The 27952-nt window shown below is 38.2% G+C and overlaps 1 protein-coding gene across 1 annotated transcript; it reads right to left on the reverse strand.

Annotated features, from left to right (window-relative positions):
- Positions 1-986: 986 nt before the first annotated feature.
- On the reverse strand, positions 987-27946 carry sgsm1b (small G protein signaling modulator 1b). Its single transcript, XM_051685132.1, has 25 exons — positions 27729-27946; positions 27585-27628; positions 23734-23809; positions 18800-18962; positions 18173-18325; positions 17338-17405; positions 17016-17158; positions 14873-15004; positions 14657-14781; positions 14500-14567; positions 14088-14251; positions 13880-14006; positions 12613-12739; positions 10961-11025; positions 10730-10875; positions 10508-10636; positions 10164-10334; positions 9966-10028; positions 7302-8726; positions 5875-5999; positions 5673-5755; positions 4194-4303; positions 3973-4069; positions 3484-3651; positions 987-3385 (listed from the first exon to the last, which is right to left on the reverse strand). Exons 1-25 carry the CDS (start codon positions 27826-27828, stop codon positions 3297-3299), a joined length of 4161 nt encoding a protein of 1386 aa, XP_051541092.1. The 5' UTR covers positions 27829-27946; the 3' UTR covers positions 987-3296.
- Between the last annotated feature and the right edge of the window lie 6 nt (positions 27947-27952).

The following is a 27952-nucleotide window of genomic DNA, read 5'->3' on the forward strand; positions in this document are numbered from 1 at the left end:
AAAATATATAGGTTTTGCATACAATTTCAATCTTTTGTGTCTATTGTTGTCAGTGGTTCATATCACAGAGGCTATGAGCCGAATATATTAATAATGTTGAGTTTTTACAATTCACACATCCAACATTTTTAGATATTATAATATTGTCAGCTACATACAGTATCATTCAATGTAAGCTAATAACATAGAGCATAAAACAGCAATAAATACAAAGATATATGATACAGAGATGAAATTGGAATATAACAGGGGAAATAAGTGTTTATAACACTGGCACTTTAACCAATCGGTCTGAATTACAAGTGTTTAGCCGTTTACTACAATCACATCAAATCTAACAAGTGCTAAACATATGGGACAAAAATAAAAATATTTGGCTGCTGGTAAATCACATCTATACAGACCCACTCACACACAAACACACACAATATGGCATATATCTGATACATCTGTAACCAAGTAAAACTCAAGCACACACACACACACACACATCAAATGGCTTTGTGACACAAGCGTCCACCGCACATTCCCTGAACAGAGACACTTAAGGCAAAAAGATCCATACAAATGAAAATACCTTGTTTTTACAGTAAAGTTGGTTCACTTAGTGAGGTACTTCATTGTGTAGCAGCTCAACATACTCTATTATATGAGTGATGAGTGAAGATACTAAGGGGCAAAAAAACTAAATAGTTATTGGGTGAATCTTACGAAATTTTGCTTAAAGAAGACTGCTTTAAAACCATTAAGATTTTTGCATTGTAAAATTATGACAATTAAGCACATTTAAACTCTCATTACTGTAATGCGTATAGATTTGTTTATTATAGTTAACCCTCCCATGGTATTCGGTCATTTTTGACCGAAATACATTTTTCAAATGTAAAATTTCCTTTATCTGAGCAGTGCAAGACTTGGTGACTTTGCCATCTGAATATACAAAAAACTAATTGGGCTTGATTCGATAAGTCTAAGTGGTTGTAAAAAAAAAAAAAAAAAAAAAAAAACGACACCTTTGGTATTTGCGGTCAAAACTGACCGACCATTAAAAATGAACGGGAAAGACCAAAACACAGAGCTGTTTTTTTATCTGTCAAATACAATCAATAATTCAGCCACAGTGCAGAAATAAACAGACAGAAATTACAGGGTGAGACTCTAAAACACCCTCAGTGCAAAACATACACACCCTCACTTACACAAACACAGGAATTAACTGATGAATATATAACATCATTTTTTTTTTTTTTTACATTTGTCAAAATACATCTGCCACAATGCTAAACACACACACTCAGAAATGAAGGGATGAGATGATAACACACTCAAAATGCAGAACACTCACACACACATTTGCAAAATACATTTTTACTATAGAAAGCTTAAAAGTGCAAAATGTTTACTCTGATTCTTCTGTTTTACATTCTTATTAAATTTTCAGAATTTCGCAGTTCATTTCTGTTTTTTGATGTTCATTTTTGTGACATTATTATGCATTTACTTTTGAATTATTACATTGTTATGTTTGAAATAAATTATTGGTAGAAAAATGCTTATTCTGTGTCTTCTCTTTGTAACACCATGGTCAGGTTTGATTGCAAGCATAATGACATTAACTGCAAAAACTGACACTTCAAATCAATTTTGAAATGCTAAACTTTGACAAATAATAGTTTGATCATGTCTAAATATATATCCAAATGCATATCTTGTGATAAAATATAAAATTAGGTTACACCAAGCCATCAGACTACACAGTATGTGTCTACAGTCATCTACTGACTGTTACTGGCATGACATGGTGTTTAAGTCGTGTTATTTATATTTTGTTTGCAATCTGCCTCCAATTTATGTCACATTTTCATATTTTCTTAATGTTTTAACTTACAGATGTGTCGGTTCTGAATTATTTTTTTACATTTTTATTTTCAAAAATGTGCTTATTTGTATATGCAAATTAATGGTAAAATTGAGAAACTAACATGTAAATAAGATCAAAATAGTATAAAAATACCCCCAGCCCAAAAAAAAAAAAAAAAGCACATTTATTGTTCTTACTTCAAGGAAGAAAAAATGGTATCATTAAAAGGGGTTACACATCTGACCCTTCCGGTCAAAAATGACCGTGAATACCAAAGGACGTGCCATTTTTTTAATACCATAGGAGGGTGTTTCTCATTAGATTTAAATCGCTGTAATATAGTTCAATTTTACTGTGTTACAGTATTAAAATAACTACGAATTTTTTATTTAAATCAGCATAAAGGAAATGCAGTACAACCAATATTACCATGATGTACAGTGTGTACACTTAACAATTTTTTTGCATTACAGTAATGAGAATTTGGGGAAAATTTACTTGATTGTCATGAAAAGAATGTCACTGCAAAAACAACGAATTTTCCTTAAATTGGCATAAATTTCTTTAAGAAAAATATCATTTCTTATATCCTGGACATGTTTGTGAGTTTCACCCAATTAGCTGAAAATGACGTTAATTTGCTTTAAACTCCAATGAAAGTCTGTTCACATCTGATTCCACAGATGAATCTTTCATTTCTAAGCATTTAGAGTAAAGATTGTGACAGATGAATAACCCACTTTCATTTTTTTATTTAAAAAATAAATACATATACAGCATTGTTTTTTAATAATTTGTGCTTTTATAAAATCTGTATTAGTAAGGCTGCACTTAAGCATTTTGTCACACACCATTGCCTTTATAGATAATCTTATATATATATATATAGCCATTTGTTGACATCCACAAACCTTGTATAAAATACTCTTCATGCATTCTTTAATATCTCTCTTATATTAATCATCTTTGCTCTTAAGGACCTCATGGTGTCAAAATTGGCATTTAGTCCATGTCTGTTAGATTTGAGGTCAATTATATGTTAGTGTAGTCCTAAAAGTGACTAAATATTCCTTTAATATCTACAGTCTACAACAAAAAATACATTAAGAATGAGAAAACTAAAAAGTCAAGAAAAACTAGTAAACTAAAGGCTGTTGACTTTCACATTCAATAGGAAACACGTCAAGACAGGAAAGAAAACTGCATTCGTCAGTTCGTTCATGGGGTCTTTAAGCTAGCTAGATCACACTAGAATCACGTATATAGTCGATTTGATTAATTTGGCAAACGCCTGTCTTTGTGGAGCTATGGTGGAAAATATTACTGTTCTGGCAATATTAGATGACAAAACAACACTGCTTTTGTCATTTGCTTCAATTCAGGGGTTTTTGTTTTGTTAATACAGCCTTAAACAGGCACAGAGAGTGAAACCGAATCACTTATTCTCAATTAGAATCTGGACCTTGTGGACCAAGTCTCGCGCCATCACCAGCAGCTTTGGGACGTCATGATGTTCGGCCATTTCTAAACAAGACGTAATGAGAAATAGCATCATTATAACATTGATTGTGCATTATTGCACACACATTTAAAGGTCTAATGATTCGTCATGGTAATCTCACCATTGAAGAACTTGATGATGTCCGTGAAGTCCATGTTGTTCTCCAGGATGATGTCGCGGTACAGCTCCACCAAAGCCAGCGCGATGAAGAGTACAAAGTGCTCCGATGAGGCGTAACGCGCGGACCAGATGGTTTCCCATACGGAGAACACGTCATCATACACCATTTCTGGAAAGAGAGGTAAACAAAAAGAGAACTTACATATTAATTCGGTAGATGTAACTGTTCTATCCACATTCCAGAGGTGGTCAAAATTGTCCTTTTGAGGTGGGACTACTTTTTATAGTTTTCTGTTACCAGTGCAGTTACTATGGGTGGAGTTTGCAACAATACTTTCCAAACAGTGGTATAAACTTGCCCCATAGACTTCCAGTGGAAATGCATAAATGTAAACACGTTTTCCATTCTTTTTTATAAATCGAGGGTTTGAGTCTGTCACAGCTTGTCACAGATAACCTGGAATATTCCAGACACAGTGTTGACACTTACCTCTCTTAAAGTCCAAGAGGAACCAGCGGTAACAGAAGTAAAAGTGTGTGTAATCTCCGTTCTGCTGCATGAGCTCAAACAGTTCAGCGTCCAGAATCTAAAGAGGTTTTATAGGCAAATTAAATGAGCCAGACACAGTGACTGAGACATCAGCGGTTTATATATACAGTACAGTATATGTGTGAATGTGTTTAGGATGTGCATGTGATTCTGTACAGAACCTGGATTAGTGAGCGCATGTTGGCGAAGTGCGTGTCCATTGCGCCACCGTGAGGAAAGTTCTGATTCATTCTCTTCATGAGCTCCGTGAAGCAGCTGAACGCCATTGCCTCTGATTTGAAACAATAATAAAGAGAGTATTCAGACACATGGAATCAATTATAAAACAATAAGACACTCAAGACCTATTGCTCACTGTTAAAATGTCAAAATACACATTACAGACAGTGCGAGTGCCTAAACTGCCCTTATCAATGGTAAAATCACCATAACGCATTGAATCTTATTGATTTTTTAAAATGCCACAACAGCAATATGATACAACATTCAATACATTCATAAATGTATTATAAATAATAATGGCTATAAATATTTTTAGTCCATTAGCCTAACTATAGGATATTTGCAATTGCAATGCAACACAGCAACTTGGTGCATTAGTTGCCGTTCAGGCCGAATGCATTCTCACACTGAAAAAATAAAAATAAATAAATAAATAGACGCAGCACAAAAAAATTTAGCTAAACGCTCGGTGTCTCCAGACGCATTTTCAAAAGTCGAAGTTCATATCATCTAAAAAACATGCCACTCCAGCGCGAGATGTGGCGTAGCAGTCAAAGACGTCCATTTAGCGCATGATTACGTAGAAAACAGATAAAAAACACGCAAATATGTGCATATATGCCATCCCAGATGTGTTTCTTTCTTCTGCAGAACACAAATAAAGATTTTTAGACGAATATTTCAGCTCTGTAGGTCTGTACAATGCAAGTGAATGGTGACCAAAACTTTGATGCTCCAAAAAGCACAAAAATGCAGCATAAAAGTAATCCATAAGACTCCAGTGGTTTAATCCATGTCTTCTGAAGCAATAAGATAGGTGTGGGTGAGAAACAGAACAATATTTAAGTCCTTTTTTATTATAAATTCTCCTCCCTGCCCAGGAGGTGGCGGTATGCACAAGAATGCAAATCGCCGAAAACAAAGAAGAATGTTGAATTGAAAGTGAAAGTGGAGATATATTGTAAAAAAGTACTTAAATATTGATCTGTTTCCCACCTACACCTATCATATCACTTCTGAAGACATGGATTAAACTACTGGAGTTGTATGGATTATTTTATGCTGCCTTTATGTGCTTTCTGGAGCTTCAAAGTTCTGGTCACCATTCACTTGCATTGTACAGACCTACAGAGCTGAAATATTCTTCTAAAAATCTTCATTTGTGTTCAGCAGAAGAAAGAAAGTCACACACATCTAGGATGATATGAGGGTGAGTAAATTATGAGAGTTTTTAGTTTTGGGTGAACTGTCCCTTTAATCAGTTTGATGTGCATTCACAGGTGTGTGTATATCCACTATAACAACTTCAAACGTGGCTTTGAATGAGTTGGAATTGTCCATTTTTATACAATAAAACATCTAGAGCTCAGTATGGTTAGTGGGGTTATTAAATAGTTTAGGACTTAACATTAACATACCATCATCCAGAATGACCAGCAGGGGTGCAAGCAAATCACACATTCCCTGGACGTAACCGATGTCAAGATGCTGCCACACATAACTGACAGACAAAAAAAATATTGCACGTAGAACGTTAACGCAATGCTGTGGATATATTACATTAAATCAAGGTTTGTGATATGAGGCGTAATATGACAAGAATTTAAAGGTGTGTTTTACCTGCACATGATGTTGCGTAGTTTCTCGAGGTTGGCCGGAGTGAAATAACAGTAGTTTCTATCACATCGCTGGACATCTTTGTCAATGCGGTGTAGATTGAGCGTGTACAGGTCTACTAGCTCTTGCTGCTCGAAAAAAAAAAGAGTAAGTGAAAACCTGTTAAAATTGTGATTTCCAGGCCTGGAAAATAATCAAAAAATTATGGAAAATTAATGGAAAATTTTATAAAGAATATGCATATTTCTAGTTATGCTCTGCTCTAATAGATAAACTTCTGATCTGCATTCAAATCTCAGGATGCTTGCTTGATTGTCTCATTGAAGATATGTCTTTTTTTTTTTTTCTCCCAATTTGGAATGCCCAATTCCCAATGTGCTTTTAAGTCCTCGTGGTGGCGTAGTGATTCGCCTCAGTCCGGGTGGTGGAGGACGAATCCCAGTTGCCTCCATGTCTGAGACCGTCAGCCTGCGCATCTTATCACGTAGCTTGTTGAGCGCGTTGCCACGGAGACATAGCGCGTGTGGAGGCTTCACGCCATCCACTGCGGCAACCACACTAAACTCACCACACGCCCCACCAAGAATGCCCCACTGAGAACGCCCCCCGTGGTTATAGTGACCACGAGGAGGTTACCCCATGTGACTCTACCCTCCCTAGCAACTGGGCCAATTTGGTTGCTTAGGAGACCTGGCTGGAGTCACTCAGCACACCCTGGGATTTTAACTAGCGAGCTAGCGAACTCCAGGGGTGGTAGCCAGCGTATTTTACCACTAAGCTACCCAGGCCCCCTCACTGGAGATATTTCTAATCTAAACAACATTTATTGGTTTGAATCTATTAATTACCAACATGATGACAAGGGAAGTCGGCATGATGTTTCCGAAACTTTCAGTACCCTAGGATCAGCATGTTTACCTTCACATGTGGTGCCACCCAGAAAACAAGAAGGATATAGCTGTAGGCAGAGCTCCAAACCTTGTGATACATAGCAAAAATAACCTAACCCTTTCCCTAACCCCAACCGTGAGTGGAAGTGACGCCCCTTTTGGAGTTGGTGCAACCCCATTTTGGAGTAACCCCGCCCCTTCTGACATAACCCCACCCTCTTTTGGAGATCTCCGGCCTGCAGCTATACCTACTTGGAGAAAACGGAGCTCACATGTGCCCATACGCCCAACAACACTAAACGCTTTGGCCACTGGGGGCAGAGTGTCGAATTTCGGTAAGGACAGACCGATTTTAGGTGAAGAAAAGTCACCCTACGGTTACTGATTTCACTGTAAGACCAGTCTGTAGTGGAATCAAATCGAATTGAAATGGGAATCAAATTGGGAAATCTGTAGCGATACCTAGCTCTATTTAAAGTTGTTTTTGATGATCTCACAATATTGAACTGAGAATTCTTCTGCAGCTGCAGGTGATCTTACTGAGTAAGTGGTCCCAATAGACGACACCGGAGATGCTATGTCGTTCTTGTGTTCTCCTGTGACCGCCAGAGAGTCTGGTTTAGGTAATATGTTCTCCATCTCCGGTTCTTCCTCGGAGAGCGCCGATTCCGTTTCCTCTGGGCTCGTGTCCACACCGGGCTCCATGCAGAGCTCCAAAGTTGGCATTCCCTTGGACGATTTCTCCCCCGAGGTGGACACCGCCATGGGACGAGCCAATGTAAGAGGCATCTTCAATGTGTTACACTCCGAAGGCATGTAAACCACAGAAGAAGAAATCTCCTCCATTTCCAAGGCCGAAGGCGAGTCGTCGGACATATCTGGAGATTGTTTTGATAGCGAGGTGATTGGACAGCAGCTTTCTGACTCTGATTCGGTCATTTGTTTGATTATTGATGTGGCTCTACTGCGATCAGAATCCCAGCGAGTCATTTGTGGTGTAGTGGAGTTTTCAGCATCCATTGGGTTGTTTGGTTCAGATGAACTTTTAGATATGTTTGTAGATATTTCCACCATTGAGTTGCTGGTCATCTCAGAGGTTCTGTGTTCACCTAAAGCTTCAGGTTTGTTGTCATCTCTTTGAGAGATTTTGACGTCCTCTTTCAGGTCTGGATTACTACATTTGGAGTTAATGTCTTTGCTTTCTTCAACTTTTAAATCTGTTGTCTGGTCAGCCTCTGATTTTGTGTTGTCTTCTACAGATGGTGAGGTAACACATCCCTCAACCAAGCTGTTGACCTCTTCTGAATTTGAGGATTTGGTCATTTCTTCAAGTGAATCTTTTGATGATTGAAGTTCACGCTCGTTTTCATTGTCATCAGAAGGTTGTTTGGCTTCAGTTTCAGGGCTGGGCTGCATTTTAGGTTCAGTGTTTTCTACACCTTCAGTTGCACTTTTTGAGTTTGGATCTTCTTCGGAAACTAATGACTTATGTGTTTCAGTCCTACGCGATACTTCAGCATCAGAGGTTTGGGGTTTGCCACTTACTGGAGGTTTAACCACCTCAGCATCTGAAGTAATGCTCTCTGTTTGTGAAATGACAGCATCTTCCTTCGCTGTGTCCTGAGCGGTGGAGATGTTTTGCGTTAGCTCCTCTTTGGACTTGTCATCCAGGTCAGAACTGGGAGGAATATCTGTGTGAACTTTAGACGGAACCTCTGAGGTCGCAGCCAACGGTCCTCGAGCTGTGGTTTTTCGCCCAGACTCTTGTGTTGAAGTCTCCTCAGTGCTTGGAGAGCACTCTGACATCCCGGAGGTCACGGAGAAGTTACGAGATGATGGATGGCCAGAGTCCGGAGAACTAGTGCAATTTGGGAGAGTTCCGTTGGGAATTTTGGGCTGTGGCTTCTCATTTTTTGGTTTGGGCTCAGATTCAATTGGGTCCACCTCATCAACAGACCCAAATACCTGTGGATGGTCAAACAGATAAAATGTGAGATAAATTTCAACATATGTACATATCTGGTTTCTTCAGCTTCAAGTATTTTTAATACTGTGGAATTAAAGTCTCGTTAATATATTTTTCACAATCTCACTGGTTGATTTAATTTGTCTACTAACAATGTCCAACAGTGTGCGTACAAACATCACAGGAGATTTATGTCATTTTTGTCATGAAAATTCGCCCCACAGTGTCATTTCAATTTGACATTTAAATTTTCTGAAATAAAATGACCGACTCCTTTGTCTTGCTAAGGCTTATTTCATAGCTAACATTTTATGTATCCTTAATACACACAATTAAATAATATTTTCCTACTTTTTGCATAGTTTTGCAAAATCACAGCTTGATTGGAAATGACGATAATAATGTTTTGAAAATATGTAATTTTTAAAAAGTAATATTAAAATTGTATATATTAAAATGTAATTAAACATAATGAATAATATTAATATTTTATTATATTAAAATATAATTAATGCTATTATTATTTTTTATATTAAAATATACGTATATTTAATTATATTAAAAAACTATATTATAAAAATGTAATTAAATATAATGAATTAATAATATTAATATATTATTATATAAAAATATTATTAATGCTATTATAATTTTTTTATTAAAATAAATATTAAATTATATTACATATATATTATAAAAATTAGATTAAATATAATTAATAATATTAATATTTTTCTATATTAAAATATGATTAATGCTATTATTATATTTATATTAATATATATATTAAAATGTGTAAAAAAAATTAAATTATAAGAATATTTGTAAAAATAAAAAATTCTGCTCACAAGTTATATTTCCCTTGATTTTTCTTTGTTTTGTCTCATATTTCATCGCTAACCTTTGAAAAAAACTTTATCAGGGGCAAAATTGTTTGGTGTGGTGTAAATGATGTTGTAATTTTGTAAAAGTTGAAAGAAATCATTTCACTTTTTTGTTTAACTTATAGTTTTAAACATGTAATAATTTGCATTTTGATACTTAAATATTGAAAGTATGGGTCTGGGATGAGACTAAAAAAGTCAAATCTATACATAAAAGACATTTGAAAAGTACCAAAAATAAATGATGAAGGCCTTGTACACTGTATATATATATATATATATATATATATTGTCCTCTGGGTAGGGTCAAATTTGATTTCATGTTGTTTTTTGAATGCATGATTAATATCTCACCTGAGTGCTGCTATTGGAGTCGCTCTGTGAACACGCGTGACTGTGTTTATCTGAACTGCTGCCCTGTGATGACCGGAGAGAGAAGCACAAATGCATTAAATGCGTTAAATGCATGTAAACGTCAGTTTATATGTACAACTTCTTGTTGGTTCCCAGCACATTCGATATGTGTAGGAAGATACGAGCATAAACATTTACATCCGTGCTGATGGTTGAGTCGTGGCGCGATCCGTGGTCCACGCTGGCACCAGACGCACATTTAGCGATAGCCGCGGCGTGCTGTTCCTTCTCGCGCTGTCGTACGATGGCTTCACATCCCAACCACTCGCTCATCGTCTGCTCGTAACATGCTCGGATCTGCTCATCCACCTAAAAAGAGTTTAGTGCAATTATGGCTCTAAGGTTTTACTTAAAGGGATAGTTTTGGGTGAACTGTCCCTTTAAGAAAGTAAATAGGTTTGAATTATGATTTCATGTTAACTTTAAACTCCTTCTGCCAGTTTTTGTCCAGTTCCATCAATGAAAGAGTCACTTCAGCTCACCTCTTTGCGTTCTTGAAGTGTCATGGTGAATTGATAGTGTCCTAACAGGAAGGGCCAGACCTCTTTACGCAGAGACGGCTCTACACCACCATAATACACCAGACGCAGAAGTTCCTCTTCCTCGTGAAACTGCACAGGAGAGAGAGTTTACTGCTCAGTTTTAAACAAATCTGAGGCCATGGAGCATTTGAGCATTTTAAAGATGTATGGAATGTCACATACAGTGCTGTCCTGTAGAAACGTTTTCCACACCTCTGCCGAGAGTCCTCCTTTAGCATCATAAGGAATATCAGGCTCGACGATGGTGGGGTTGACTAGGGCCGACAGGTGTGTGCGTACAGTGGACAGGTGACGGCAGTATGCCAACCCTTAAAGACACATCAGATCAAGTGTCATAACTAATAAAAGTTTCCTGAGGTGCATACAAGACCATAAATGTCATGTGATACATACAGCCGTAGAAAGCACGAGAAATTATCTGATGTTTCATGGTCTCGCAGAGTAACTTCAGTGGCGCCCTGAATGACAAACCAATAAACAAACAGTAAATCTCATTAAAAACTCTCAATAACACATCCAGGACATTTTGCACCCAAAAAACAAAAGACAAAGATGAGAAATTATATTTTTCCTTAAGAAAATGAAGCCTATGAGTGACTGATTCTGCTGAGTGACTCCAGCCAGGTCTCCTAAGCAACCAAATTGGCCCGGTTGCTAGGGAGGGTAGAGTCACATGGGGTAGCCTCCTCATGGTCGCTATAATGTGGTTCTCGCTCTCGGTGGGGCGCGTGGTGAGTTGTGCGTGAATGCTGCGGAGAATAGCGTGAAGCCTCAACACACACTATGTCTCCACGGTTACGCACTCAACAAGCCACGTGATAAGATGCGCGGATTGACGGTCTCAGATGCGGAGGCAACCGAGATTCGTCCTCCGCCACCCGGTGTGAGGCGAGTCACTACACCACCACGAGGACTTAGAGCGCATTTGGAATTGGGCATTCCAAATTGGGGAGAAAAAGGGAGAAAAGAAAAGAAAAAGAAAAAAGAAAATGAAACCTATTTTAGCTGGATGTAATCGGATTACAAAGTAATTAGTTACTGTAATCTAATTACTCTGTTACAAAAAGTAGTGTAATACATTACAATTTTAATTCTTGTGAAAAGACAACAGTTACTCATTTTTAAAGTGAATTACTTTTAAGTACATTACTTGGTTTACACATATTTCTAAACTAATATTTATTTAGAATTCAATTTAAACATATATTATGTTCATGTGAATGTCTGTTTGTGTTTCTGTGGCAGCTGAAGCAACAACAACAATCAACAAGAAGGAAATATAGACATTATTTTGAATTTGTTCAGCAGAAAAACAATTGTTTCAGAAAGTAACTTAAAAATAAATGAGTAAGGTCATTACTTTCCCCATGAATTAATTGGTAAATTTAGAGAAGTAATTAGTATTAATATATTAAGATTACTATTTTTGAGTTACTTACCCAACACTGTATAGATATAAATATATATATTTATATATCTGTGTCCAGACAAATGATTTTCATTACTGTCTTACAAAAAAAAAAAAATGGGCTTATTTTTTTTTTTTAAAGAAATGAAATTAATGAATAAATAAAAGTAAATAAAATAAATATTTAATAAATAAAAAAATATTTTTTTCTTGTGATTTTGGGGTGAAATATGATGTGGACATTTCTTTGTCAGATTCACCCAATTACCTCAGTATCATTACTGTGTAAAATACAGAAATCCACAATACTGATATTTTCTAAAATATATTAAATTGTAACAAGTAGTTGCTGAGATGAGACGCTGGATCTAAATGCAGGCTTTTAATGAAGACGATGATGATAGTGAAACAAACAAACGTGAAAGAAATGCAAAACTAGAGGGTATATATACACACAAAGGCTAATGAGGGAATGGAAAACAGGTGAGAACAATGGGGAACAGATGGCAGTGATGAGGGCAGTGCATGATGGGAAACGTAGTCCGGGGGAAACACTTCAAAATAAGAGTCCTAGGAAACGCGAGGGAGACAGACTGTGACATAAATCCACAGTCTATCATCTGGGCATCAGACTGGCCTGTCATGGTTGCATCCGTTAGGTAGTCCACCATCAGAGGATCCGTTCTGAGAACAGGAAGAACAAGACGACTTCCTGGGTGTCGGCTGCCACATGTTCACTGCCTGATCGATCAGTTCTGGTGCCACTAATTCAGTGTGAGAAAGTCAGTTAGTATAAGATCAATTCACTTGTGAATGCAGCATGAATCTAAGCATTTATGAACTTTAACCTAGTGCAACCAGGTGTACACATGTGTGGACGTTGTATTTTGGCTTTGCTATACACAACGCATAATTTAATTTCATTTAAACCGACTGATCTCAGTTCAGGAGACTCTGTGCTGTCAGTAAAGGGTTACATTTTGAACGCAACGAGTCATGTGACAAAACAACATGATGGTGATCACAATGGAGTTTGTCTTTGGGAGAAACACCAACAAAACTACATCTGGTAAGAAACCTCATTAAGTTTTTCAAAACATTAGAGTCTCTAGTTTCATCCGATGTGCCATTTTTAAAATCTGACCGATTTATCGCAAAGCAGCACGCTGATAAACACAAAGACCACATGCGTGGACTATATGCTCAGATTCAGTTAAAATATCCTATATTTACTGTACATTATCACATTGAGAATAAATGTATTCATGCAAAAACTGAAAAATGTTGCTTTCAGAGACTTTATATGGAGTTATGATGAAAATAAGGTGCATTTCAAACTGTTCTGAGACCAGTGCAGACAGACAGCACACTGGAGGTTAAGTCATTCACTAAATAGGGAGCAAGGGAGCATCCTATATCTCTCTATGCAGTTAAGTGCATTCACTCCTAAAATCTGATCAAAAGTTCAGTTTCAGGCTGCAGATGATGTTTGGATCACTCAACATGTTTGACAGACATGTGACAATGATAATCAGTACATAGATTCAGAATTTATAATGTATCATTTTATTTTAACATGGTTGACAGTGATTGGATGATGCTGAACATTACTTTGAATCAGAATTAATTATGCTAATTTCTGATGTAATGTCTGTAACGCCTCAAAAACATGAATAATCAACACTCCTGGAAACATCATAAACTATTTGATGAAAAAAATCTGACTTTCAATAGCTTAGTGTTATTTAAAATTTCACAACTGAGTCCCGCTGTCCACATATGAGGACATACATTTTTGGGAAAACTATTTGCTCTAGAAATTATTTTTTTTTTTGCATGTTTATTAGGTGCTACTAGTTATGAATCAAAAAGGCAAATGGGAAATGCGCACAGCAGACACATACCAAACTCCTGACTGCCTGGATATATTATCCGAAAAACATAGTCAGTGGCTTCGTCTTCGTCTTTGTCTGAGAATGACTCACAGGATCCGTGAGGACTTCTTTTACGCAGTTTTGGGAACACCTTTCCCTGGAAAAGAAACAAAGCCGTCTCTAAAATCCAGTGCCCCCTATACAGCCTGTTGAAGAACGACTCATTTACTCTGCTGACCTTTCCCCTTTGTGACCACAGAGGAGGATCTAACTGTCCATGAGGAAGAAGGCCTGTTTCCAGACACGTGAGGAACTGTAGTAGATGACCTCCTTTTGGAAACCGGAACGGTGGTCTCTGAATTCCATCTTGGCTGACCAGAACCACCGTACCGCCACTATCAACTGCAGATGTAAGTAGATTTGACATATCTTTACCTATTAATCGAGACGTCTTGATCCATTCATTTACAGCTGATATAAAAATACTGTTCACCTAAAAATGTTCAAAGTTGGTCTCGCACCAGGTTTAATTTGAAAAGACATCAAATGGCATGCAATAGCTTTAAATGAGGAAAACACCTCAATTTAAGTCATTACTTGCTGAAAATCCTGCCTCTGGGAGAACTATTCCTGAACACTGGTATGCTTACCTTGTTGATGGCAGTGCAAATACACGATTTCGTCTAGACGAATAGTCATTGCATAATCCCAGTACACACTGTGGAGAAATTAAACACAAGGCCACTGTTGGCAACTATTCCAAATACAAAAACCATAAAGAAGTTCTCATCACCACTCTGAATGCACCTTTTCTCATAATCAAACTCTCCCACGTTGCCGTTCATCAGCTGGTTTGGTGTCCACTTCAGCGTCATAAGATCGGCCGTCTGATGAAGAGAGAGGTATCCTGGGATCGCTTCCATATCATCCATCTAAAGAGCAGACATGATTTATTAACCTACTTTAATTAAACTGGCATAACACCACAGCTTTGTTTTGAGTAATAATTCACAGCTGACGTACAGGCTGCACCAGGACATTGTTCTTTCCAAATAGTAACGTGGCTCTGGAATTCTGATGAAGAGATTCCACATAATTCCGAGCCCAGAGAGACGGTCGGTCTTCCATACTGCCACTCGACTGACGTTTTTGAATCTGAAATAGGAGAAAGCTAATTTGTTTACAGCATTTGTACACTATTTCACACTGCAATAATCTTCTTAAAGGGACAGTTCACCCAAAAATGAAAATTCTTTCATCATTTATTCACCCTCATGTCATCCCAGATGTGCATGACTTTCTTTCTTCTGCAGAACACAAATGAAGAATTGTAGAAGAATATCTCAGTTCTGTAGGTCCATACAATGCAAGTGAATGGTGACCAGAACTTTGAAGCTCCAAAAAGCACATAAAGTCAACATTAAAGTAATCCATACGACTCCAGTGGTTTAATCCATGTCTTTAGAAGCGATATGATAGGTGTGGGTGAGAATCTGATCAATAATTAAGTCCTTTTTTTACTGTAAATTCTCCTTTCTGCCCAGTAGGTGGCGATATGCATGAAGAATGCGAATCACTGAAAACGTAAGAAGAAGTGAAAGTGAAAGTGGAGATTTATAGTAAAAAAGGGCTTAAATATTGATTTGTTTCTCACCCACACCTATCATATCACATCAGAAGACATGGATTAAACCACTGGATTACTTTTATGCTGCCTTTACGTGCATTTGGAGCATTATATGGACCTACAGAGCTGAGATATTCTTCTAAAAATCTTCATTTGTGTTCTGCAGAAGAAAGGAAGTCATGCACATCTGGGATGGCATAAGGGTGAGTAAATGATGAGAGAATTTTAATTTTTTGGATGAGTTATGCCTTTAATCAGTATTTTTTTATATAAAAAAATATCTATACATCTTTGAAACAAGATGTAAAACAAGACGTGGGAAACTTTTTTTTTGCAGTGTATAGCTCTTTCAACTTGTCTCAGATGTTAAAAATTCCTAAGGAAAACTTAAAATAGACACAAATGAGTCAGCTGTTGACACACAGTAATAGTATTGAGCTATAAAATTAATATGGATAGCATAGCTCAGATCTTTTGCTCTTGGAAGAGTCTGATAAGAAATGTTTGAGTTCATAGTGAGATCTCTGACTTTTGATCGCAGACTTTGGGAACTCGGAGGACAGTTTGAGACATTGTCGAGATCTCTTCTGAAACTCTAGAAGAGACACATGTGAGATTACTGGGGTCCTTTTTACAGCCAAGTCTCCATTTGTTCTCCATTTAATCTCATTGCTTTCTAGGAGAAACAACGGAGCCGGTAACACTTTACAATGAGGATGCATGTGTTTTTTTTTTTTTTAGGGATTTTTTCCCCTTTTTCTCCCAATTTGGAATGCCCAATTCCCAATGCGCTCTAAGTCCTCGTGGTTGCATAGTGATTCGCCTCAGTCCGGGTGGCAGAGGACGAATCCCAGTTGCCTCCGCGTCTGAGACAGTCAACCCGCGCATCTTATCACGTGGCTTGTTGAGCGTGTTACCACGGAGATATAGCGCATGTGGAGGCTTCACGCCATCCACCGCGCCAACCACGCTCAATTCACCATGCGCCCCACCGAGAACAAACCACATTATAGCGACCACGAGGAGGTTACCCCATGTGACTCTACACTCCCTAGCAACTGGGCCAATTTGGTTGCTTACGAGACCTGGCTGGAGTCACTAGCGAACTAGCGAACTCCAGGGGTGAGGATGCATGTGTTAACATCAGTTAATGACATTAGTGAACATGAATGAACAATGGACAATACTTTTACAGCACTTATTAATAATGCATTTGTTTTACATTACTAATATTTTTTTTAAATAATTAGTTAATGCATCATGAACTAACATGAATTGTATTTACATATATTAACATTTGGATAAAAATATAGTGCTCATTGTTAGTTCATGATACCTAATGCATTTACTAATGTTAACAAGTGGAACCTTATTGTAAAGTGTTACAACTGAGCCTTTATTCATGTTTTGTTTTTTTCTTCTACTGGTTACACTGTGTATGAATCTGGGCTTGCGTTCACTTTGAGAAATGAAAACTGCATGACTTCATGTACTGAATCCAAATGATAAAAGGAGGACACACGCTGGAGGGCGTCTTACAAGCGCTGGGCGTTTGGTGGGAGAGTCTTGCCGGCAGTGACCGCTGTGAATACGATGTCTCTGCACCAATTCATCAGCCGACGGATCCGTCCAGAAGTGGTTGGCCGTCTTTGCTTTTGTGTACTCCAAAGCACAGGGACCAACTGCAAGAAATACAGTAAGTAAAAATCTCAACAAAACTGGAGGATCATTTTTTATTATTATTAATTTTGCCCTCAATAGTACCTCTTAATATCCCATTATATACAAATATACACATAAAAGTGTCCATTCTAGCTGGGAAAAACCAATAGCTGGGACATTTTAAAAATAAAGTATTTACCAAGCAAAGATGCAAGAATTGGACCGTCGACTGCATCCCTCAGCAGTGCTTCTCTTTCATAGAACTTACTGAAATATAAAATTAAACACACCAGGATGCCATGCGTGATATAGTCTGTATACTGTCAAATTCTTTCAGTTCTGTCATCATTTACTCACCCTCATGCCATTTTATAATCAAACCATTGGTGCAAGCACAAACGTGTTTTGAGAGCTGTAGATTTTCAGCAAATATTGACTTAAATTTCAGTCTGTTTCTCACATTAAGCTATTGCATGACTTGGAATAAACGTAAAACACCCAATTTGGCATGCCCAAGTCCCAGTGTGCTTTTAAGTCCTCGTGGTCGCGTAATGATTCGCCTCAATCCGGGTGGCGGAGGATGAATCCCAGTTGCCTCCGTGTCCATGGAGACATAGCGCGTGTGCAGGCTTCACGCCATCCACCGCGGCATCTGCGCTCAACTCACCATGCGCCCCACTGAGAACGAACCACATTATAGTGACCACGAGGATATTACCCCATGTGACTCTACACTCCCTAGCAACCGGGCCAATTTTTGGTTGCTTAGGAGACCTGGATGGAGTCACTCAGCACGCCCTGGGATTTGAACTAGCGAACTAGCGAACTCCAGGGGTGGTAGCCAGCATCTTTTACCACTGAGCTACCCAGGCCCCCAATGAACAGCATTAATATTTTACTAATTTCGTGTTGCACGGAAGAAAGCCATTTGGATTTGGAACAACATGAGGATGAGTTCAGTAAACGATGGCTGTATTGTCCATTTTGGGTGAAATATCCTTTTAATCGCTCAAATATAATAAACAAATCTTCACCTGCTGTTCTCCACCAAATAAAGGACGATTTTGTCCAGCACCTTCTCTGTGAGCGCTGTGCGGATCCATAGGTGTTTGATGGCCAGCGGTGACATGTTGGGCAGTCTGGGCTGTTTTCTGTTGCTGTCCTGACTCATCTGACCCTGGTTTTGTCTTGTGTTGTGAAAAACAACATATTGGATGGAAGTCAAGCGAATATTAAGCATCCAGTTAGAAAGTGAGGAAAACAAAGAATTGTTCCCTTTAAAGTTAACATGAAATCAGATTATTTACTTTCTTAATGCATGTTCCTGATCTTATTGTGCATGATTCATTCGTGCATGTTATACCAAATAAAATAAATGTTTGTCTTTGTTCGTCTTTCATCATAAGGTAAGCGACTTTCCTTTTCAGCTGACGTCAAGGCCTCTTATTTTCAAACCAGCTGTCATATACAGTCAAGACAATTTACCCCATGTAATCAGTTCCTGAGGAATAAAATGATGTACCGCCCTATGTTTTTCATCTGTTTCATTAAAATATGTCAGATTATGGAAATAAAATAGGTTGTGAATGTTGGTTCATTAGAAGAAATGTGAGAATTGACCAAAAACATCACATCCAAAAGAGTAAAGGATAGTTTCTCACTTGGTCTCGATGATTTGTTCAAGTTCCTGGACCTTTCTGCACAGCTCCTCAGCGGGAGGAAACATCTTCCCCACCTTCATGAACAGAGCTGCCAGTTTGTTACTGTGCAGGAATCCAGAAGCTCGCCGTTTCAGCCCGTAAAGCACACACGCTTCAACCACACCTGCAGAAACAGAGCGACTTTACACACCACTGCATACATAAACATACAGTTCATCAAAATCCAGATAAGTACAAACAGAATACCATCGCATTTCATATATTGTTAATTTTGGCAAGACTCCCAGTGGCCATTTAGCTACTGAAATACACGACTAGTCAAAAGTTTGGACACACCTACTCATTCTTTATTACTATTTTCCACATGTTAGAATAATGGTAATGGAAGTATGTAGTGATCAGATAACTGGTAACAAATGAATGCTCTCTTGTATTTCAGTTTGTTTCATTCTCTCAAGCAACTTTCATGAGGTGCTTCACCCTGAAATGTTTTTGAAACAGTACATGTGTGCTGGACACTTGACTGTTTTTCCATCACTATCCACTACAACTCATACATTTATTAAAGAAATGTATATATAGACACTAGAAGCAGACCGATATATCGGTTTTACCGATTAATTGGTGCCGATAGTTGCTTTGTGGAACTATCGGTTATCAGCAAAAATCTGTGACGATAGTTGCCGATAGTTTTTTTTTATTATTACTCCGTGTTCCTCTGTGGCTGGCGCTGGAGGATTCTACTTTATAACAGCGGACACTAGAGGTGAAATAAAAACAATTACTGACTACTCGTGGGGATTTGCTGTATCAAGTGCTGTGTTCCATTCAACTTGGAAACTTCCTACTAGGACAAGTGCAATGAAACGCCACTTGAAGTCAGACTTCCAACTTGTAAACTCATGCTTAATGCTGTGTCCCATTCAACTGGGAAAATCGGAATTTCCAACTTCCTACTAGGACAAGTGCAATGAAATGCCACTTGAAGTCGGACTTCCAACTTGTAAACTCATGCTTACTGCTGCGTCCCATTCAACTCGGAAAATCGGAATTTCCAACTTCCTACTAGGACAAGTCCAACGGAACGGCACTTGAAGTCAGACTTCCAACTTGTAAACTTGTGCTTAGTGCTGCGTTCCATTCAACTCGGAAAGTTGGAATTCCCAACTTCCTACTAGGACAAGTGCAATGGAATGGCACTTGAAGTCAGACTTCCAACTTGTAAACTTGTGCTTAGTGCTGCGTTCCATTCAACTCGTAAAATCGGAATTTCCAACTTCCTACTAGGACAAGTGCAACAGAACTGCACTTGAAGTCAGACTTCCAACTTGTAAACTTGTGCTTAGTGCTGCGTTCCATTCAACTCGTAAAATCGGAATTTCCAACTTCCTACTAGGACAAGTGCAACAGAACGGCACTTGAAGTCAGACTTCCAACTTGTAAACTTGTGCTTAGTGCTGCGTTCCATTCAACTCTGAAAGTTGGAATTCCAAACTTCCTACTAGGACAAGTGCAATGGAACGGCACTTGAAGTCAGACTTCCAACTTGTAAACTTGTGCTTAGTGCTGCGTTCCATTCAACTCGGAAAGTTGGAATTCCCAACTTCCTACTAGGACAAGTGCAATGGAATGGCACTTGAAGTCAGACTTCCAACTTGTAAACTTGTGCTTAGTGCTGCGTTCCATTCAACTCGTAAAATCGGAATTTCCAACTTCCTACTAGGACAAGTGCAACGGAACTGCACTTGAAGTCAGACTTCCAACTTGTAAACTTGTGCTTAGTGCTGCGTTCCATTCAACTCTGAAAGTTGGAATTCCAAACTTCCTACTAGAACAAGTGCAATGGAATGGCACTTGATGTCAGACTTCCAACTTGTAAACTTGTGCTTAGTGCTGCGTTCCATTCAACTCTGAAAGTTGGAATTCCAAACTTCCTACTAGGACAAGTGCAATGGAACGGCACTTGATGTCAGACTTCCAACTTGTAAACTTGTGCTTAGTGCTGCGTTCCATTCAACTCGTAAAATCGGAATTTCCAACTTCCTACTAGGACAAGTGCAACGGAACTGCACTTGAAGTCAGACTTCTAACTTGTAAACTTGTGCTTAGTGCTGCGTTCCATTCAACTCGTAAAATCGGAATTTCCAACTTCCTACTAGGACAAGTGCAACAGAACGGCACTTGAAGTCAGACTTCCAACTTGTAAACTTGTGCTTAGTGCTGCGTTCCATTCAACTCTAAAAGTTGGAATTTCAAACTTCCTACTAGGACAAGTGCAATGGAACGGCACTTGAAGTCAGACTTCCAACTTGTAAACTTGTGCTTAGTGCTGCGTTCCATTCAACTTGGAAAGTTGGAATTCCCAACTTCCTACTAGGACAAGTGCAATGGAATGGCACTTGAAGTCAGACTTCCAACTTGTAAACTTGTGCTTAGTGCTGCGTTCCATTCAACTCGTAAAATCGGAATTTCCAACTTCCTACTAGGACAAGTGCAATGGAACTGCACTTGAAGTCAGACTTCCAACTTGTAAACTTGTGCTTAGTGCTGCGTTCCATTCAACTCTGAAAGTTGGAATTCCAAACTTCCTACTAGGACAAGTGCAATGGAACGGCACTTGATGTCAGACTTCCAACTTGTAAACTTGTGCTTAGTGCTGCGTTCCATTCACTCGGAAAGTTGGAATTCCAAACTTCCTACTAGGACAAGTGCAATGGAACGGCACTTGATGTCAGACTTCCAACTTGTAAACTTGTGCTTAGTGCTGCGTTCCATTCTACTCGGAAAGTTGGAATTCCCAACTTCCTACTAGGACAAGTGCAATGGAACGGCACTTGAAGTCAGACTTCCAACTTGTAAACTTGTGCTTAGTGCTGTGTTCCATTCAACTCGGTAAGTCGGAATTCCCAACTTCCTACTAGGACAAGTGCAATAGAATGCCACTTGAAGTCGGACTTCCAACTTGGAAACTCCGCTTAATGCTGCATTCCATTCAACTGTCTGTTTATAGGTCATCTTCTGAACATCGGGCAGTGGAATGCCTTTATGGTCGGAGATCTGAGAAATCAAGTCGGAATTTCCCACATCCGACTTCGAATGGAACACAGCATAGTCTTTCATCATTGACAATATTCATCCATATTTTTATCATCACTTCAATGCATATTTTCATTAGATTATCAAGTGTTCTAAATTGAAGTGAGGGCATGCAAAGAAAAACATAATTATATGGAAACGTGCAAGGTCAGCACATATATCTGGTCTGAATAATAATAATAAAAAAACACCTCATCTGGTGAAATAAGTATATACAAAATCCTTCATCTGGTGAAAATATTGGCTATGAAAAGCTTTATTTGGTAAATTCTTGAATATAGAGCATTGCTATGATGCCAAGTCTCTCTCATTTCAAAATAAGAGTCCCCCGTGATTTTTGGGTTGGTTTATAGATATACGTCCAGCGTTATGCACCAAATCTTCATTTTTTTCTGGTTTTTATTGGGATTTTGGTTGCACAATAAACTGCATCTGGGATTTATTCATTTTAGACTCTTGTCACCTCTATGTCTGTGCCCATCGTAGTAAGAAAAGACTAAGATTTTTTTTTAAACATTATATAAATTGATTTTAATCAGCTGATTAATCGGTTATCAGCCTTTTCCACCACCTTGGCAAAAATTCACTATCGGTCGACTTCTAATAACCTGTGTCTACGTCGTTCTGCGAGTACACAGCCAAAAAGATCGTTTGTTGAAGGAAAATGCCTTAATTTTTTTATAAATAAAAGCAATGTAATTTTTGCATTCCAAAGTATTTTATTAAATTATTGCATCGTTAAAAACAAGTTAAAAGTATGAACATGTTGAAATTTAGGTGCATATTATTTATTATACATGTTGCCTGCCTGCAGAGAGAACATAAATTAGGCATACACTGTCTGATTTATTATTATTATAGGGATTAAAGAACAAGCAATGTTTTAGCATACTTTAATGCTTCATGCAGAAAAAAAATCATTAATCAAATTAATTAACACTCAAAATGCTAACACAAAAAGAGCGTCGTTTTAAAGCTTAGAAGCTGGACTTTACAAAGCATATATAGGGAATATAGCCAACTCTTCACAAGTGCTTTTTACTTTGTGGACAAATTAGAAGTGTTCCTCTTTCATAACTTATGAAATAGCCTATTATTATTTACTGTACAGCATATAAACGGTCAAAACATCATACAGATGTAAAGGAAAAACAAGCATACTCTTTCACTCCCAGACCAAATATATATATAGAGTAAAAGCCGTGAAAGCACAGGGTTTATAAGTTGTAAACAGATTAGCTTTTTTGTCACGTTTTCTGAATATATAAACAGCAAATGCTCCCAATTCAAATGAGCCCACATATAATGTGATATGACGCTTAGATCTTAAAATAATCTTTGACTAAATGCATCACTAACTCAGATATCTGTTTAAATCATCCTAGTGGAAGTTGGTTACAAAGCGGACCAATCACAGCTGTCGAGGTGTGCGTAGATGCACGCGTAGTATTTACATTGTTGGAGAGGTGCACGTCACACTGCTACACAAAAGTATAAATCAGCCTAATGCCTTTAGATCAAAAGGTTTTTAAGATCATGAAAAACATACATTTTGTCAAGTGCGTCCACACTTTTGACCAGTAGTATATGTCTTTATTAAACTTGTTTGGTTGAAAGACTCATATTTATAGTTTGTTTATCTACACGATTACAGAGCAAAGCCAGTCATGTGTTGTTTCTGTCATGAACAGATTGTTAGGTGGAGGAGGCTCCGCAGCTTGCTGTAGCAAACGGATATGAAGTGTGTTATCAGTCAGACTAGTGAACGCCACTTAGTTAACCAGAGTAGTTAGGTGTTTTTTTCACCAACCCACTCACTGTACTAATGGTCATCTTACCGCAGAACGAAAATATGTGGCTGCTGTCTTCATGCACAAACTTGCGGGTCACGGCCTCTTCCATGATCTGCTTCACCTGAAAGACCGACAAAGTTTGAATCAACCATCATCTCACCTGCCTTGAGGACCCAACATGAGTCGTCATAATTTACGACCTCTGTGAGTCATGAGTAAAGTGATGCAGAGACGTGTGTGCACCTGCAGTCGTAATGAGTCATTAAGAACCATGCTGAACATGTTGAATAAATCATGCTCTTACTCACTGGCTGCTTTTTAGATCAAATGTGATAATGACTGGATACAGTGTGCAGATGGACATATGTGTGTGAGAGCATTTACAAAAACAGTGCTGAAATGTGACTCTGGGCAGAAAAGTTTTTGCTTGTATGGTTGATGCCTCTTACACCTGATATATCAGAAATATGGTTAAATACAGGTTCAATACATTTTCTTGACATGATTTGTGAGAATCACTCTTATAAATATATATACTGTATATTTGTGGACATATACAATTGTTATACAATGGTACATATCAAAGTACCATGAAAATACCATCTAATACCAACAATTTACTTTCTTATAAAAGGAATCTGACAAACTCAATGGGACCAAATGTTGAAGACAGTTATTTTAGAATCTTGATGTAGAGAAATAGTTAGTTACTTGTGATTAATTCCAGTACCAAGTGGACAAACCACAATGACCTTGTTTAGATACCCTTTCTAAAACACAGTACAGTCATACAGTACACTTGATATGCATATAATTCACTAATATTAAAGGGATAGTTCCCCCAAAAATGTAAACTCTCTCATCATTTATTCACCCCCATGCCATCCCAGATGTACAGTTGTGCTCAAAAGTTTGCATACCCTGGCAGAAACTGAGAAATTTTGGCATTGATTTTGAAAATATGACTGATCATGCAAAAAAACTGTCTTTTATTTAAGGATAGTGATCATATGAAGCCATTTATTATCACATAGTTGTTTGGCTCCTTTTTAAATCATAATGATACAGAAATCACCCAAATGGCCCTGATCAAAAGTTTACATACCCTTGAATGTTTGGCCTTGTTACAGACACACAAGGTGACACACACAGGTTTAAATGGCAATTAAAGGTTAATTTCCCACACCTGTGGCTTTTAAAATTGCAATTAGTGCCTGTGTATAAATAGTCAATGAGTTTGTTAGCTCTCACATGGATGCACTGAGCAGGCTAGATACTGAGCCATGGGGAGCAGAAAAGAACTGTCAAAAGACCTGCGTAACAAGGTAATGAAACTTTATAAAGATGGAAAAGGATATAAAAAGATATCCAAAGCCTTGAAAATGCCAGTCAGTACTGTTCAATCACTTATTAAGAAGTGGAAAATTCAGGGATCTCTTGATACCAAGCCAAGGTCAGGTAGACCAAGAAAGATTTCAGCCACAACTGCCAGAAGAATTGTTCAGGATACAAAGAAAAACCCACAGGGAACCTCAGGAGAAATACAGGCTGCTCTGGAAAAAGATGGTGTGATTGTTTCAAGGAGCACAATACGACGATACTTGAACAAAAATGAGCTGCATGGTCGAGTTGCCAGAAAGAAGCCTTTACTGCGCCAATGCCACAAAAACGCCCGGTTACAATATGCCCGACAACACCTTGACATGCCTCACAGCTTCTGGCACACTGTAATTTGGAGTGACAAGACCAAAATAGAGCTTTATGGTCACAACCATAAGCGCTATGTTTGGAGAGGGGTCAACAAGGCCTATAGTGAAAAGAATACCATCCCCACTGTGAAGCATGGTGGTGGCTCACTGATGTTTTGGGGGGGTGTGAGCTCTAAAGGCACGGGGAATCTTATGAAAATTGATGGCAAGATGAATGCAGCATGTTATCAGAAAATACTGGCAGACAATTTGCATTCTTCTGCATGAAAGCTGCGCATGGGACGCTCTTGGACTTTCCAGCACGACAATGACCCTAAGCACAAGGTCAAGTTGAATCTCCAGTGGTTACAGCAGAAAAAGGTGAAGGTTCTGGAGTAGCCATCACAGTCTCCTGACCTTAATATCATCGAGCCACTCTGGGGAGATCTCAAACGCGCGGTTCATGCAAGACGACCAAAGACTTTGCATGATCTGGAGGCATTTTGCCAAGACGAATGGGCAGCTATACCACCTGCAAGAATTTGGGGACTCATACACAACTATTACAAAAGACTGCACGCTGTCATTGATGCTAAAGGGGGCAATACACAGTATTAAGAACTAAGGGTATGAAGACTTTTGAACAGGGGTCATTTCATTGTTTTCTTTGTTGCCATGTTTTGTTTTATGATTGTGCCATTCTGTTATAACATACAGTTGAATATGAATCCCATAAGAAATAAAAGAAATGTGTTTTGCCTGCTCACACATGTTTTCTTTAAAAATGGTACATATATTACCAATTCTCCAAGGGTATGCAAACTTTTGAGTACAACTGTATATGACTTTCTTCAGCAGAACACAAATGAACATTTTTAGAAGAATATCTCGGTTCTGTTGGTTCATACAGTGCAAGTGAATGGTGACCAGAACTTTGATGCTCCAAAAAGCACATAAAGTCAACATAAAGAAGAAGAAGAAGCCTTTATTCCATCACACATTATACATTTGCATATATACAGTGAAATTATTTTTTTCACATATCACAGCTAAGCTGGGGTCAGAGTCAAAAGTAATTGGTAAGACTCCAGTGGTTTAATCCATGTCTTCAGAAGAGATATGATAGGTGTGTGTGAGAAACAGATCAATATTTAAGTCCTTTTTATTATAATTTCTCCTCTCTGCCCAGTAGGTGGCGATATGCGCATAGAATGCGAATCACTAAAAACTAAATAAGAAGAATGTGAAAGTGAAAGAGGAGATTTATAGTAAAGAAGGACTTAAATACTGATCTGTTTCTCAACCACACCACTTCTGAAAACATTGATTAAACCACTAGAGTCGTATGGATTACTTTTATGCTCCCTTCTGGTTTCTGGTCACCATTCACTTGCATTGTATGGACCTACAGAACTGAAATATTCCTCTAAAAATCTTCACTTGTGTTCAGCAGAAGAAAGAAAGTAATACACATCTGGGATGGCATGAGGGTGAGTAAATGATGAGAGAATATACATTTTTGGGTGAACTGTCCCTTTAATGGCTATTACAGAAGTTAAGAAATGCTGCCTTTGTGTAATCAAAGTCATTGCATTTTTTGTGCCAAACATGTTCTTTATGGACATGCCCCATGGTGTTCTTTGCACTACCTTGATGTACCATATATAAATACCATATGGTACATGAATATGGCAACCATCTGATACCATCACTATACCATGGTACAAGCAATATCCAAACTTCCTGTAAAAGGAACACAACTAAGATTACACATATTAAAAGATATATTGGAATGTTTCGGAAGGCAAATGGTAATTAACTGGGATTAATTTGGGCACCAAGATGCTCTGAATATGAACATAATTGGCCAACATACATAAGTGACTGTAATAGAAATGTTGCTCAGTACTTGAACAAATAAATTCAGCTTTTGCATGATTAAAGACATGACATGTCTGGAGGCCAAATCACAAAGACTTTGTTTAAATGGTTGTTTAAATGTTGCCTGAACGCTATTTTAATAAACGCTGCATTGGCATGATCAAAGACATGACATGTTTGGGGCATTGTGGTGCTATGACATTGAAGATTACGTTTCACAGCTGCAACATTATTTTATGATCATCATCTAAATCTGTGATTGACAGCCTCAGTGAATCATGACTGATGGCACAATGAATGCTGCTGATGCTGATGATCATCACCCACCTCCTTCTTCACGCTGCGCAGCAGTCTCTGACGCGTCTCTGATTCTGTAAACAAACACGCATATTCTCATCCAAAACATCACTGTGGAATGGCTGAACTCCGTTATGTCTATCCTCTAACAATTAAAGAAGCCTTATATCTCACCTCCCATGGCTGATGTGTGCTGTCGAGGGTTCACTGTTGTTTTTTCGGTGTGTGTGATGCTCCGTTGTGAATGTGCGCAATGTGAGTCAGTGCTGCGCATCGAGGGTGTGGCGAACACACATCCAAAACAACCTCATTAATAATCAATATCTCACTGATCGCGTCTGTTGATCACCCTCAATCAGATCTCTATTGGTGATGCTGTGGTTAAGAATGTGTTCTAA

The sequence above is a fragment of the Myxocyprinus asiaticus genome, chromosome 43 (genome assembly GCF_019703515.2).
Source record: "Myxocyprinus asiaticus isolate MX2 ecotype Aquarium Trade chromosome 43, UBuf_Myxa_2, whole genome shotgun sequence".
In the NCBI taxonomy this organism is placed as follows: Eukaryota; Metazoa; Chordata; class Actinopteri; order Cypriniformes; family Catostomidae; genus Myxocyprinus; species Myxocyprinus asiaticus.

Excerpts from the sequence above, each read along its gene's own strand:
- sgsm1b (XM_051685132.1), bottom strand. The coding sequence starts at position 27,828 with ATGCGCAGCACTGACTCACATTGCGCACATTCACAACGGAGCATCACA. Across the intron at positions 8,727-9,965 it reads ACTCCAATAGCAGCACTCAG|GTATTTGGGTCTGTTGATGA; the intron begins GTGAGATATTAA and ends GACCATCCACAG. Across the intron at positions 5,756-5,874 it reads CTACGCAACATCATGTGCAG|TTATGTGTGGCAGCATCTTG; the intron begins GTAAAACACACC and ends TTTGTCTGTCAG.